General features: G+C 26.5%; 1 protein-coding gene across 1 annotated transcript; it reads left to right on the plus strand.

Moving 5' to 3' along the window:
• Window positions 1-12412: 12412 nt before the first annotated feature.
• LOC105851019 (membrane progestin receptor gamma) lies at window positions 12413-14640 on the plus strand. Its single transcript, XM_065790669.1, has one exon. The coding sequence runs from the start codon at window positions 13560-13562 to the stop codon at window positions 14538-14540; it is 981 nt and encodes a 326-aa protein (XP_065646741.1). The 5' UTR covers window positions 12413-13559; the 3' UTR covers window positions 14541-14640.
• Window positions 14641-15316: the final 676 nt, after the last annotated feature.

Genomic DNA, 15316 nt, shown 5'->3' on the forward strand with positions numbered 1-15316 from the left:
CAAACAAATTGATAATAATTATGTTGGTTTTATATTGTGTACCATAATACAAGTAACATAATTATGTTAACATAGATAAAATATAATAAAAATCTGGAAAGTTAATATCAATTATGCAAGTTCATTTAATGAACCGAACATTTTTTTTTTTTTAATTTAAGAGGGGAAGAATAATGGCTCTTATAGCAATGTTACCATAAGTTTACAGTTTACATTTTTTAGCTTTTTTTTTCTAGCTAGTGGCGTAGCTTCTTCTTTTCTTTTGAAAAGGTCGATAACATCTTGTTCTGCGACACTTTGGCCAACAATTTTTCGATTAACTTTTAGATCGGCCATATTTTTTTTTACATTTTCATAACTTTCTCTTGGAAAAAACTCTTTATTTTCTTTTCCATTTCTTTTTGTCATTTCCTCGTGCAGAGCTTTATGCTTGCCAAACCTTAAAACTGCTGTAGCTAATTCAGAAATGATGTTAACAACTGTGTTTTAGACTTTTGGGCTAATGACTATTGATTGACGCTGTTTTTGCTAGGTGGCAATAAACGAAATAATCTTAAAAATTAGCGATAGCATGTAAACATATAAAATATTAGTTAGGCTCATTCACCTAAGTGAGGAACGGAAGAAAATTTTCTTTATCTAAATTCTTATACTTTTTGTTCTAATAATACTTGGCAAAAACTGTTTTTTACACTTGTTTAACATAACAATAAACACATCTGTCTAATTGTTGAAGTATACGAGATAAATGAACTGATAGGCAAATCAAGATTATATTATTTTTATATCATAATAATATTGCTCGCAATCTGACATAAATTGCATGTCTATCTAAAAAAAATCAATAATTGTTTGGCATTTTCTTTAACAATCAACACGTCTTGCTCTTTTCAAAATTCCATTCAAGTCTAAAGTTTTGTTTTGGTTTGTATACCAAAAATTATAGTATAAAGTGTCCGTAAGGCTTAGCGCAAAAGCTTACTGTTTAATAGTTTTTTTATTGTTACCATTGAGTTTCAAAACACATTTCCCACACAACCCGGTTGCTTTGCCTTGATCACCATAAGAACCAATTTCATTGCAATCCAAAGGATGAAAACCAGATTTTATTCCAGACAGTTGATCTTGTTTAGTGGTAACCTTAAAATACCTATTAAGAAGTACTTAGATATTGATTGTTAGTTTTTTTTGCGGCACTGACAAGCGCTTTGTTGTGAGCTGTTATTAATATTATCTATGAAATTTTTTTAGCCATTTGTTCATAATTGCACAAAACCAGACTTTGACAGGTTTACCAATTTTGAATATGTTTGATTGCTTTGTGCAATAAAGGTAGCTGCATAAAAAGTCCATGACATCATTCCGTGTTTAACCATAATCCCATTGTCAAAAGAGCTTAAACAATTGTACAACTACATTGTTTGCTGCAAAAGTTTTTGAGCCTTCGAAACTTTTTATTTTTGTATCCTATGATTGTTTAAAATTGAATTCAATATTTAAATGCAACTTTTCTGGTTGAATTATCTCTTTCCTTTTACATCAATTAACGAAAGTTTTATTTTTTTTTTCCTTGTATGATGTTTTTATTTGTTGAGATTTCGAACGATGTTGATTAAGATAACCGGAACTAACGCACCAGAAAATCCGAATCCACGTAAGTTCTTAATTACTAAAAAAAAATTCAAAAAAGGTAATTTATTTAATTATTAATTAACTTTATTTATAAAATTTGAATTCAATTTTTATAATATTATATTTAATATTCTAGTATAAGCTAAATAAGTTTACACCATTGGAATCAAAATTAAATTTACTACAAGGTCATTAAAGTTATTATAACTTGAGTTTTGATTCCTTTATTTAAATTTTGCATTTTAAAGCAAAAACAAAACTTTACGACTCTTTTTCAAACTTCTATTAAAAAAAAAGAAAAAAAAGAAACGACTTAAAATTAAATTATTTCATCATATTCAAAAAAATATCATCATTTAAATATTCTGACTTTTTTGTTTTATATTTTAATGTTACATTAATCAGTGATCGAGAAAAAAAAAGGTGTATCATCATATTTGATTCACATATTAACATACCTATTTTTTATGTAAACCAATATGCTATGTTATATATATATGTTATGTTATATATATGATATATAATTTTGTTATGTTATATATATGATATATAATTTTATGTAAACCAATAACTTTTTATTTATTAAAGATGCATTTTTATTTACAATTTTTATTACAATAAAAAATTCGTTTAATACTTTAATTCACTGGTTTTAAAACTAGTATTTGTAATTCACTGGTTTTAAAATTAGTATTTATGACACATTTTTGGAGGGTGGTTTCGGACAACTTAATCTATTTACATATTAAAAATAAGCAACTTTTTTATATAAATAATAATAATACATTTAATATAATACACAAACCTGTAATAGAAATTTATTTAATTCTAATAAAAAGACCTAAGACTTGGAAAAAGTTATTTTAAAGTGTTTATTTTCATTATTAAAAAGCTTATGTTTATATTTCTAAATGATGGCATTTTCATTCCCATTCCTTATATATCGGAAGCAGTTTTTAAAGGCGATTTTTTTCTTTAAATATGTTGAGAACATTCCAATGCTAATTAATTATATATAATATTTGTGACACACGGGTAAAAAAGAGGTAAAATCATGGTTAAACTATAAATCCGGGGCTACACTCCAATTTCGAATCATATCTTTTTTCTTACATTTTTCTTTTATGTTTTGTATATTATTAATATACAAAATAATTACTTTTTTGTTTCTAATTTAATATATATTGTTTATACTTTAAAAAAAGTCTTTTGACACTTTGTTTTCTATTAGTACATATACACAATTTATCTTTTTCTTAAGTGTCCGGAGTCACCCGACTTTTCCCTATGTGTTTATGATATATCTCGCATATGATGTATTTTATATATATATATATATATATATATATATATATATATATATATATATATATATATATATATATATATATATATATATATATATAAATATTTATATATATATGTATATATATATTAAAATGCTTTAAATCAGTTTTCTTATTTTATTGCTAAGATTTCGTACTGTAATATCAGAACATTACTGATGAGTCCTAAAGAATGAAACAATATTGCCTCATGTTATATATATATATATATATATATATATATATATATATATATATATATATATATATATATATATATATATATATATATATATATATATATATTAGAGTGGTTCAAAAAACAATATTTTTTGAAAAATATATGGAGCACGCACCTTAATGTGTTTTATATCATAAAATAAAACTGGATTTAAAAGTCTTTTGAGTAGAAAAATTTTTTTGGGGTGCTCTAAGACCTTTGAACATTTAAAGGTTCCTATTTCTTGTTGGGCCTAAAAGGAGGCGAAATTATAGAAAAATTTCAAAATTAATTATCATTTTATAAAAAATTGTTATTTTAGATTTTTTTGATAACATTTTTTATAAAACGATTTTTTTTTTGAAATTTAATTAATATAATTTCGCTTTATTTAAGAACTAACAAAACATACTTTGAAAAACTTTTTTTAAATAATATTAGGAACGCATTAAATGTTCAAGGGTCTTGAGGCACCTATGAAATTATTTTATATTCAAAAAATTTTTTAACCCAGTATTATTTTATCAGAAAGACCACATTAAGGTACAAATAAATGGTACATACATAATTTTTGACCAATTTATTATTTTTACATTATTATATATTTTTGCTTTTTTAGATAAAATTGAAAGTTTAAGATTGTTGAAACTTAAGGATCTTTTAATAAAGGCTCCAAATTCTAAAAAAAAGCCAATAAACTTCTTATTAACCCATTTTTGATTTTTATATCGAAACATTTCAAAATATTATCACAAAAATTTAAAAAACTGTTTAGTATTAATAAAAATTGTTTAGAATAGGTTTCACCAACGTGCTCCGTTTGCTCTGGACCAACCAACCATCAATTGATAATGTGTAATATTATATACTAAAACAATTCTTAAACTATAAGTTTTAAACTTGGTACTTACATATTGCAATACTCTCAAACACCAGTAAGTATAAACACGTCAATAAACTGTTTAAAACTTACTTTAGCATATAATAAATCTTTGAAACAAAGTCACAATATATCCAAACAAACATTTTTTTTTGTTGGTAAAAGGGTTGAAGTACTACAAACCTTCACCTAGATTCATGGTTTGTAAGCGCCTAGTCTTTAAATAAACTCAACTTGGTCCAATGGCCAACGTGCTTCGGGCTAGACTACTAATTGAAAACTAGATATATATGATACATAAATTTGATATATAACATTATTAAAATGCAAAACATGATGCAGGGATAGTATAAACATTTGAGCTTAAGGGTTAATGTTAGAAATAAGCTTACAATATTCTTTTAGTGCATTTTGCAAAAAAAATTTTTACTAAAAAGATTAACAGCACCGTTCGTAAACATTTTAAAAACACCTTTTTGTGTGAAGTATAATCCTTGCTTTTGTTCTATTTTTACTTATTTTTTTCAATTTCAAAAAAGTTAACTTTAAGATATTTTTATTTCACTATAAATTCATTTTTTTAAATCAAAATTGTTTGGTTTTATTTTAAACGTACATTACAAAATTGTATACATTTATTATTGAATACAATGGAATTTGTTAATAATTAAATGTGTTTTTACTAACGAGAAAATTTAAATATATATAAAGTTATTCCACAAGCGCTTTTGCTAGTAAGCAGAAAACAAGCCTACAAAATTAAAAAAAAGAACAGGTGAGGATGTTTGTATTAGCATCCGTATAATGCGTTGCGCTTATGGGCAATGAGTTAAATACAAAGCGTAAATATACAAAAAAATAATTTCATAGGGTTATAAACTTTATTCGGACCTTTATAAACAAACCAGTAACATACACTTTATTTTTAAAAGAAAGATTAAAAATGAATAATAAATTATTTAATTAATTACGTAAACTGTTTTTAATATATATTTAACGAAAATTTTATTCAATAAACGTGTTTTATTTGGTCAATTAATTGGTTATTAGTAACAATTTTTATTTTCTTCAAAAGAAAAGTCGATTAAACTACCACGTTCAATTTGATCCATTTGCGGTATGAAAAATATTGAGAAAATAAAGAAGAAAAGTAAAGCTTTGGAATATTTTATGCAAAGGAATAAAAATGTCTTCAAAATGTATTTAAAACGGCCGCGGCGCAGAGGTTAGAGCGCTTGCTTTAGAAGCAAGAGATCCAAGGTTCTAAGCAAGCTTTAGGAATATTTCTCGCCATCGATAAATAAGGAAAAAGGCATGAACTGTTAAACGTTCTTCTACGGTGCTCTGGATTGGGGCACCTAAAACAAGAATTAAAAAAAAATAAACGTAAATTAATTTTAGAGGTTGTTTGTATGTGTTGCTTATATTTCCTCTTTGATAATAGTTTTTATTTATACTTATTTTAAACTTGTTGTTAAAATTTGTAGAAAAGAAATAGTTGAATCGATATATAACAATCAAATACTGATAAATACTAAATTCAAAAACACCCATATTTTCATTTCATTCATTAAAGTTTTAGCATGTTCACGCTTGTTTTTAGAATAATTAATTCTGCTAGCATATTTTTGCAGCCATCAAAACTTAAATGTTTCAAAGTTTTGATGGCTGAGTACTTGCCCATAAATTAGCCCAAAAAATATATTAGTTTAAGACTTTATTGACGTATGAAAGAACTCTATACATCTTAAAATGGTGAATATTATTTATCTATTCTAGATCAAAAGAAGCACTGTAGTAAATTACGTTTTTTTTTAAATATTTATTTCTTAGTTGTTGTTATGTCTTTTTCAAGTTTAATGCAGTACTTACAGAAATGTGCGTTGGAACTCCCTATCTATAATCATGACACATTTTCAAGTTTGAAAATGTCAAAAAAACTTTTTTTTCTTTGACACTTTTGTATGAGTAAACTCTTTCGTGAAGAGGCATTTTACTTTCAACTACATACTCGACATAATAATTTTATCAGAGTCAAAATATAATCTGGAAGTGATGAAAAAACAAAATAACATGTTTCGAATGTTATTTTTGAGTTTTGCAAAGCATTCGAAAATAAGTTCATTCTTTCAAGAGTTATATTTTAAGAAACTGTTTGAATAGCTAAATTCAAGCTACTCTATTTTTGATAAAATACTCTATGCCTCAGCTCTAGCAGTTTCTTTAAAACTTTTATCTTCGATAATATCTAGGAGTGATCTCAAATTAATTTTGTAACAGAGCTTTTTAAAATTTACTAAATCTTGCTCTTTATCTTGTTTTCGAAAGTTTGGTTTGACCATATAAGCTGAATTTCTTTTAAGAACTTTCCTTTGTTGAAATAAAATTGCAAATTTGTTGAACAAAATAATTTCTAGCTACTAAACGAACATCAGCTCTCGAAGATCTAACCAATTTTAAAGAATATCCTGCACAATAAAAATACTTTAAGTCTATAATCTGTTTTTTTGACAGATTATAGATGCTTTATTAATGTTGTATAATTAAGATATGCAAACTGAGAGGTTTACTCCGATATAATTCAAAAAATTTACAGTAGTTATGTTAGATTTGCACATATCTAAGAGCTACACAAAGTCGATTATAATGATATATGTTATAATGATATATGTTATAATGATATATGTTATAATGATATATGTTATAATGATATATGTTATAATGATATATGTTATAATGATATATGTTATAATGATATATGTTATAATGATATATGTTATAATGATGTATGTTATAATGATATATGTTATAATGATATATGTTATAATGACATATGTTATAATGATATATGTTATAATGATATATGTTATAATGATATATGTTATAATGATATATGTTATAATGATATATGTTATAATGATATATGTTATAATGATATATGTTAGACGTAGAATCAACTGAAAAACTAAAATGTTTTGAAACTTCTACATCTCTCACTATAGCTTTCAGAATACTTTTTCCCATCAGAGAAAGTGATTATTCACAAACGGCTCTTGTTGAATAAGTAGTTGTTCAAAAAACAATGTCGCCATAATTTTTAATGTGTTCCGAGAGAAACAGATCAAATTTTGCAATCAATTCAAAAAGTCCAAAACAGTTTCTATTGCTCTGTTTTCCAAACAACTTGTTTTATATAATCAAAAAAAATCTCTGTTCTCCTAACAACTTCAAAAAAAAAATGACTCTATTCTCTAAACAGCTTGTTAGAACTTATGAGTGCTAAATTTTTTTCAATTAAAGTACAATTTACAGTAATCACACGGTTTAAAACCATTCTCCAGTATTGTTATTCTTTTTTAGTTTGTTCTTCAAAATTTCTGTCCAATTTGTTGAGGCTACTTCAGACTAAATAAGCCTTTAAGTCTTTAGCAGAATTTTCCTGGCTTTTCAATAAAAAAACTGCAAGTCTTTTAATCCAGTTGTACCAAGACAAAAGTTAGAATTTTTCAGAGCTTTTCATTAAAGCAGAAAATATTTCCTTTTGCTGGCAAGTTGCTATCAACCACTCACAATTGTTACTTAGTAGTCTGTGAACAACAATTTTGGACAAAAATGATTGTGATCCTGTTTCGATTCTTGAAATTCACCGTGCTTTTACTGAATATTTTTTGAACCTTAAATAATCCAAATAAAAAATCGCCGTTAGAGTTTCCATAAACCAACATCATATTTTTGTTGATATTGTACAATGTTCAACAAATGATTCATAAACTTCTGGATGTATAAAATCTTGAATGACATTTTCAAAAGCTGGTTGTTCTGGTCAACAGAGTTTTTTATAAACTCTGCTTTTCTCCTACTTTGATAAAAATCCATCAAGTTTTTTAAATTTTTTTAGCTTCTTTTTCTTTTTCCGCTTTTTTATTAGGGATCATCCATAAATATGTAACGCAAACTTTCACAATAAATAAAACAAAAAAGATCAAAAGGTTTTCCCTTGCAGAGTCTTAAGTAAAAAAAAAAAAAAAAATCAAAATAGCCCATTAAGTTTAATGAAAATAACAGAACAACAACAACAACAAAAAGCAATATATTTACCAGAAATATAAATGTTTTACATTAGAATGTTATAAGTTATAAAAAATATATGTACAGTCTACATGCTGGATGGTTCAATCTCATATAGCTAGGCTAAATTGAGGAGAGCGACCATGAACAAAACAAATAAATAAAATAAATAATACACTCACAGAGGTTGCAATTAGTCAACATTCATAATTATATCTTATACATTTTCTATGGTGATATATTTTTAATCACCAGTGATACTACTGTTGTTTCTATTTATCTTGATGTAACAAGTAGTATTTTAATTTGGTTTTGAGGACTTTTTAATTTCTTAAAAGGGATTGATTTTAATTTATTTTGAATTTGATTCCAGTCCATTAACGCAGAGTATTTAAAGGAATGTTTACTGTAGGATTTTGTATTATATGTTTGCACACTCAGTACACCTCTACAAGAATTTCTTGAAAGTTGTCAGCTAATTGCACTGCGTAGAAGAAACCAGTTATTAAATATAGGAGGCAGCTTTTTGTATAGGCAACTGTTAATAAATAAACAGTTTTCAATTTTGATTATGTACTTGTAAAATTTGTAGTGCGTTAAAAGATGTGAATGTACTTGAATTTTTTAGTAGATATTCAATACTCCTGATTGCTTTTTTCTGCATGATAAATATACAGTTTACAATACTTATGATTTGTAGTATAATATGTCTTAGCTTTGACAGAATGGCATGGGATCTATTCAACTTATTGGATAAGTCGTTATAATGGTAAGTCCAGGCTAAGTTTTGGTCTAGCTTTATACCCAAGTAGTTTACAAATTTTTTGCACCAAAGTTTTTTCTCATTAACTTAGTTTTGTGCTGCTGATCTGATTTTTTGTGACAACTTTTAAATAATATTAAATCATTTTCTTTTTGGAGGTAAGGGAAATTTTGTTGGCATTTAGTCAGTTGCATAGTTTTTTAAAGTTATAGTTAACATATTTGTTGATTTTTTTAATAGACTTATTAAGATAGAGAAGGTATGTGTCATCTGCAAAGTGTTGGACTCTGTTGAGTTTTAAAGCTTTATTCATGTCATTTATATAAATAAGAAACAGCAAAGGGTCAAGGACAGATCCCCGAGGAACACCTACTATGATATTGTTCAGGTCTGAGCTCATCCCACTAATGGATGCTAATTGAGTTTTATTAGGAAGGAAAGATTTGAACCAAGAGTTTGAAACTCCCCTAATACAATAGTAGGATGGCTTATAAAGTAAAATGTCAACATATACAGTGTCAAATGCCTTTTGAAGGTCGATAAAAATGCCACATCCAACATTCCTTCATCCAGAGAATCTTTAATTTTTTTCTGTTAGACTTAGTAAATCAAATAATGTAGAGTAGTTTGTTCGAAAACCAAATTGTAATTCAAAAAACAGTTTATTTTCATTAAAGAATTCAAATAAGCGGTTAAACATTAGCCTTTCAAGAATTTTATCAATGTCGGAGAGGAGGGAAATTGGTCTATAGTTTGACATTATTAGTTTTGAATCAGTTTTAAAAATTGGTATAACTTTGGCAGTTTTTGAGTTTTCTGGGAAAATACCACTTGAGAACAAGATATTGAAAATGTTATTAAGATTTTTTGAAAATTCCGTTTTTGATAGTCGATAGCCGCGTAAAAGAGCCTAACATCTCCTACTTCTGTTTTTTATTATTCTATATTTTTATTTTGCGTGGCGTAACTTACGGACGATTCCTTTTACAAAATTATTGATATAGCAAAGACACACTTTATTTATCTTTAATTTGATAAAATAAAAATAGATTAAAAAACAAAGATAATAAAAGTATTATTTAAAAAAAAAGATGTTTATAAAAACCTTAGCAAATTACATCATTTTTTGAACCTATTTAGTGGCTCCCGAAAATCGTATGGTTCTTGCGCGGCCAATTTAGCCATAAGGTAAATCACTGCTTATAGACAGTCATCTGGTGGTTTCAAAAAATTTTAAGTTTATTTAATTTTTTTAATTTATTTAAGGTTTTATTCAAAAAAATTTAAACATGCATACATAGTTGTGGGCACTAGATTAGTGCGACAGTGCGCAGTGATTAGAGCGCTTGCTTTTGAAGCAGGAGATCCACGTTCGAAACGTAATAAGGGCATATTATCGCTTCACGGTAAGGAAGGAGGCGTAAACTTCCTAGTTTAATGCACTTCCGCGGTGCTCTGTAACAAGACTGTTAGGTCTTCTTGGGACACATAAATAACAAAATAAAGAAAAATAATATTAATAAAGAAAAAAAAGAAACATACAAGAAATAAATAAACAGATATTGGTTGGGATTTTAAATTTTACTTGTAGTAAAAGTTAAAATCCCAAATATACACGTTAAGGTGAGTTTCCACTTATCCGTTTTTTTACGGGAAAAGGAAGGGGAAAATAATCATGTGGGCATGCGTAGTATAAATTTTAGTATGTCCGAAGAAAAACTATCCATGCCCACGTGATCGTTTTTTCCTTCCCCATCCTGCTTTCTTAGTTGCTTGTATTCATCTCACTCTTGCATTTTTACACTTAATGCAGTGAAACAAATACTGAAATTAGAGAAAGATGGTAAAGTTAATTTAACAACAATGTATACTGGAGAGGAAGCATTAGCTTTGACCATGGGGGCATTCTTAGTAAAACTGATTACCAAACAACTTGCATTGGAGCAGTTTTTTAATGGGGACAAATTAATTATTAAGCCTTAGTTGCCTTAGAGCCTTATGACCCCTTGACCATACCACATACTATAAAGGATTCTGCAAAATCCATCCTTGTCTATACACAAAGTAAGATTTGAAGTGTCAACTAGCAAATCATTATACAAAAAAGAACAAAGGACGAGATAAGTATCAGTTGCGTAGATGAACAACCATTTTTTCTATTTTATATTGTCCCAATTAAACTTTATATTAAATAATCGGCGAATTACTCTGGACTAATGAAAAATCTTTCTCTGCACTTTACTGCAGTCCAGTACAATTTTAATATGCAACAGAAAGTGTTGAGGTTATTACACAAGAATGTTTAATTAAGAATTTATTTAATAGGAATAAATACTTAATAAATAAGAGTTTATTTAATAAGAGTTACCTTAAATAATTCGAAACTAATGTTTTTAACTTCATTATTCTCAAAGATAAGCAAGAATGTACAACGATTGATGGAAAAGTAATCACAGTAATCTTGACTTTCAGTAGCTCTTCAAGTATCTAGTACTTGTGGACTGACCTATTTGAATATTATAAGTAAAGACATTAAAAATAAAAGAGAATGCTATAAAAGAGAATTTTCAAGAAAAGTCACTAAATAAGAAGTTCTGCGAAGATTTTTGTGCAGTTTAGATCCACTTGCTAGCTCTCTAAGAAGGAGTTTGAGATGTATTAGCTTGAGCTGGACAAAGATTGTATTTAACTTTTGTTGTAATTTTTTTAATTTTTTTGTTTTTGTTTTAAAAAAAGGTCTATCATGTAACAGGCATTTTAACTAATTAGTGATTTGAATCTGTAAAATTTGTTTCTGAAAAAAACCAAAAGTTTTGTCTGAAATCACTAACGTCCATACGCTACACACCCACACCCTAAACGCCTTATATTACGGTGTTTAGGGTGTTTGTATCTGCGAAAAAAAAAAAAAAAGTTATGATGACAAGTATCGCTGAAAAAATTTCAATTTGAAATTTTTAAAAATAAAGGAGTTATGATTTTTTGCCCATTTAATGCTGATCTCAGCACAATGTATTATTGAGAGTAATATTCTTCACAGAAATGTTTAGAAAGCTTTTACACAAAAACGGTCCGCGATACTGAATTAAATAAGGATTGCAGTTTTGGATAAGATTTTGTACCAAAATCTTATTCAAAACTGCAATCCTTATTTAATTCAGAATGTACCCAATTTAATTAAAAATGTACCCATAGCAACCTTAAATAATCCCTAACTAAGATTAATACGATAAAAAAAATAATTTGTTGCGTTTAAAATACGGGGGTATGTTGAGATTTAAAACAATAAATCGTAAATTTTGGTTATTATTTTTATTTAAAAGCTTTAAATTTTCTAATCTTTTTTTATAGCTTATTTTAGTTTAATTCTTCAAAAAATGCTAAATGCGTTGATCTAACATTTGATCATTTTTCAATACATCTGTTCTTTAATCTATTTTAATTTCATAAAAAATTCTTTTATCTTTTTATTAAAAGATAACGATAAACACCTAATTTTGATAACATTTCAATGTTGTTAGTTACTGCAGCTTCAAATGTTCTAGATGTTTTTGCTTTTAAATAATTCATATTATTAGTCGCAACAATAAATTTAATCTTTTAACAAAAGGGTAAGATTTTTTCTGCATTTTTATTTTTATTTTTTATTTTTTTTTAGTATGTGTACAATATTATATTTAATCTTTTGATGAATAGTTAAGATTTTCCTTCTTTTTAACTAATGAAAACAGCACAGTACTAAAAGAAATATATTTGTAAAACACATAACATCTCAGTTATAAAAGTATGTTATATATAATATATTGAATAAACTTGATCAATGAAAATAATAAATTAAAAATATTGAAATAAATACAAATAAAATGCTAAGCAAACAAAGAAAAAATTCAACACTATCACGCGTATAAATTTATAAAAACTATATACATTTTCGTCTAAAATATATAATCTATACTCAAATCATTAATAATTATTTGTTATCTAAGGTTATTAGGTATTTTGTTATCAATTGGGACAGCATCGATCTCCTCCGCCAATCACCAATAATCAAAACATTTTCAATAAAAGTTGTCAAATCAAATCGATAACAAATAACTTCAACTTTCCATGGTTGATGATAAATTTATTGATAATCATGATTGTTGAATAAAGATATTTATCAAAATCTGATTTAAAGATGAAATTAAAAAGTAACTTCAACTTTCCTCTAAAGTTTGTAAAAAAAGTTTATCGCGTCTAGCTTACGAGAAACACCGTTCTTTTTGTTTGTTGGTTCTAAACACTGTGGTTTGTTATGCATTGTAAAGTTGTTGTGATTTTTATAAAGGTTTATAATGCTAGCGTGAGAACATAGATCTAGCTCATTTTATAAAACGATAAATCTAAATATAATATTTTTGTTAATTATTATTTTTTAACTATAACTAGTAACTTGTCATTCCACATAACTTCCATTATTAAATTAAATTCTTTAGACAAAGATCTTAAGTCTTTTGTTTGAAGTCTTTTTTTTTACAAAACTATTGCCTATTTTATAGAAGTTACATACCATAACAAATTAATTTATATTGCACCATATCGAGTTAATTAATGATCAGTGCTTTGTTTTTGAAAAGTTAAAAACTTCAGGACCTACGATGGTATAAATTTTTGTTATTTCTTAGCTTAGATATGGAAACAAGCAAAAAAAAAACAGCTGATTCAAAATTTAATTTAAGAAGAGAGGAAATTCCACCAGAATTTCATGATCCGTTTATCATCAGAGGATATCGAAGACCATATTTATCATTTAAAGACTGCCTAAAGAGTTCGGTTGTGTTTTCGTGCAATGAATCCTTTAACATTTTGTCTCATTTCTTCTCTTTTCTATTCTTTATAACAATATTTATTTCATATTTTAAAACAGAATTGGATATAACCGATGTTAAAACATGGCCTTTAGCGCTCAACGTTATTGGAAATATAGGGTTTAGTTTTATGAGTACAACAGCACATACTTTAAACTCGATGTCAATTGAAGCAAGACACAAATGTTTTTATCTAGACTACGCAGCAATATCAATTTATACGTATTGTTCGGGACAAGCTACATTCTACTATTCAAGAGCTTTATTTTCAGAAAAAGAATTTTTTAAAAACTCATATTATTTTAATATTGGAGCAATGTTTATTTCGATTATGTCTACCTTATTAAATTGTTTATCAAGAAGAAAATGGCATTCTTCAAAATACGTTATACGAACAATGGCATACGTAACAGCTTATGTATGGAACTGTGTTCCATACATTTATCGATTAATGATATGTAACAATCCTTTAGATTGCAACAAAAGTGGATTATATTTATCTCTGCTGAGCGCGCTGACCTTATTAGGAGCAGGAGTATTAAATATTACAAAGTTTCCTGAACGTTTTTATCCTGGTAAGTTTGATTGTTGTGGGCAAAGTCATAACTTAATGCATGTTTTAGTAACATTGGGATGCTTTTTTCAACTAGAGTTTGTTAAGCACGAAATGTTGCGCGGAATTTCACAAGGGTTTAACTACGAAAGTTCTTTACACCTGACAATATTTACCGTTTTTGTTAGCTTGCTAATAGCAGCAGTGGTCCCTGCCAATGATGACAAAGATATAAACTATAAAAAAAAATAAGTAAACATTAACTACCTTTGTTAAACAAAAGTTAATCAATTAATGTTAGTTTAAAGCAATAAAAAATAGAATAAATAAATAAAAATAATATTAGATAAAATATAGTGTTATAAATGAAATAAGGTGAAAGATGTAAAACAAGACTAGAATGCTTTGTTAGAGTTGTTTCTAAAACACAAATTATTTATGAGAATAAATAAAAAATATCTCTCATAGAGAATGATGAAACTGATAACAGCAAAAGTTTGCAAAAAATCATTATTGTTTATTTACTCATTATTCGAATGCTAGCTAAACATACTTTAAAGACTCAAATTAGTTTGACATTTGATTTTGCGAATTTCGCGAATAGAAGATAAGCTAAGATACTGCTATTCAAGAAACTGTTTTCCTATTTCTTCAATTATCTTATTAAGCAAAATATTACTTAATATAAGTAGATTAAGTTATATATTAAAGCATATATGTCAATTATATCAACGGAATATCGAGGAATTCATTAAAGGCATTTATTTTATTTGAATTAAAAATTTATACTTAATAGCTCACACTTTAAATGTTCAGATATTATTTGTTTTTAAACTTTTTTTTTAAAGTTTTTTACTTATCGTTCATAATATTTTGTTTGTCAATTTTTTTTTTAATCTTTTTTTTTCATATTTTAATCACATGAGATTAGAATTAGATCACTTATCATAGATGCTTTTTTGCTATCTGATTTTTTCACGAAACATCATATATAATTATCATCATATATAATGGCATAAAATTGAATT

This window comes from Hydra vulgaris, chromosome 02 (genome assembly GCF_038396675.1).
Source record: "Hydra vulgaris chromosome 02, alternate assembly HydraT2T_AEP".
NCBI lineage: Eukaryota > Metazoa > Cnidaria > Hydrozoa > Anthoathecata > Hydridae > Hydra > Hydra vulgaris.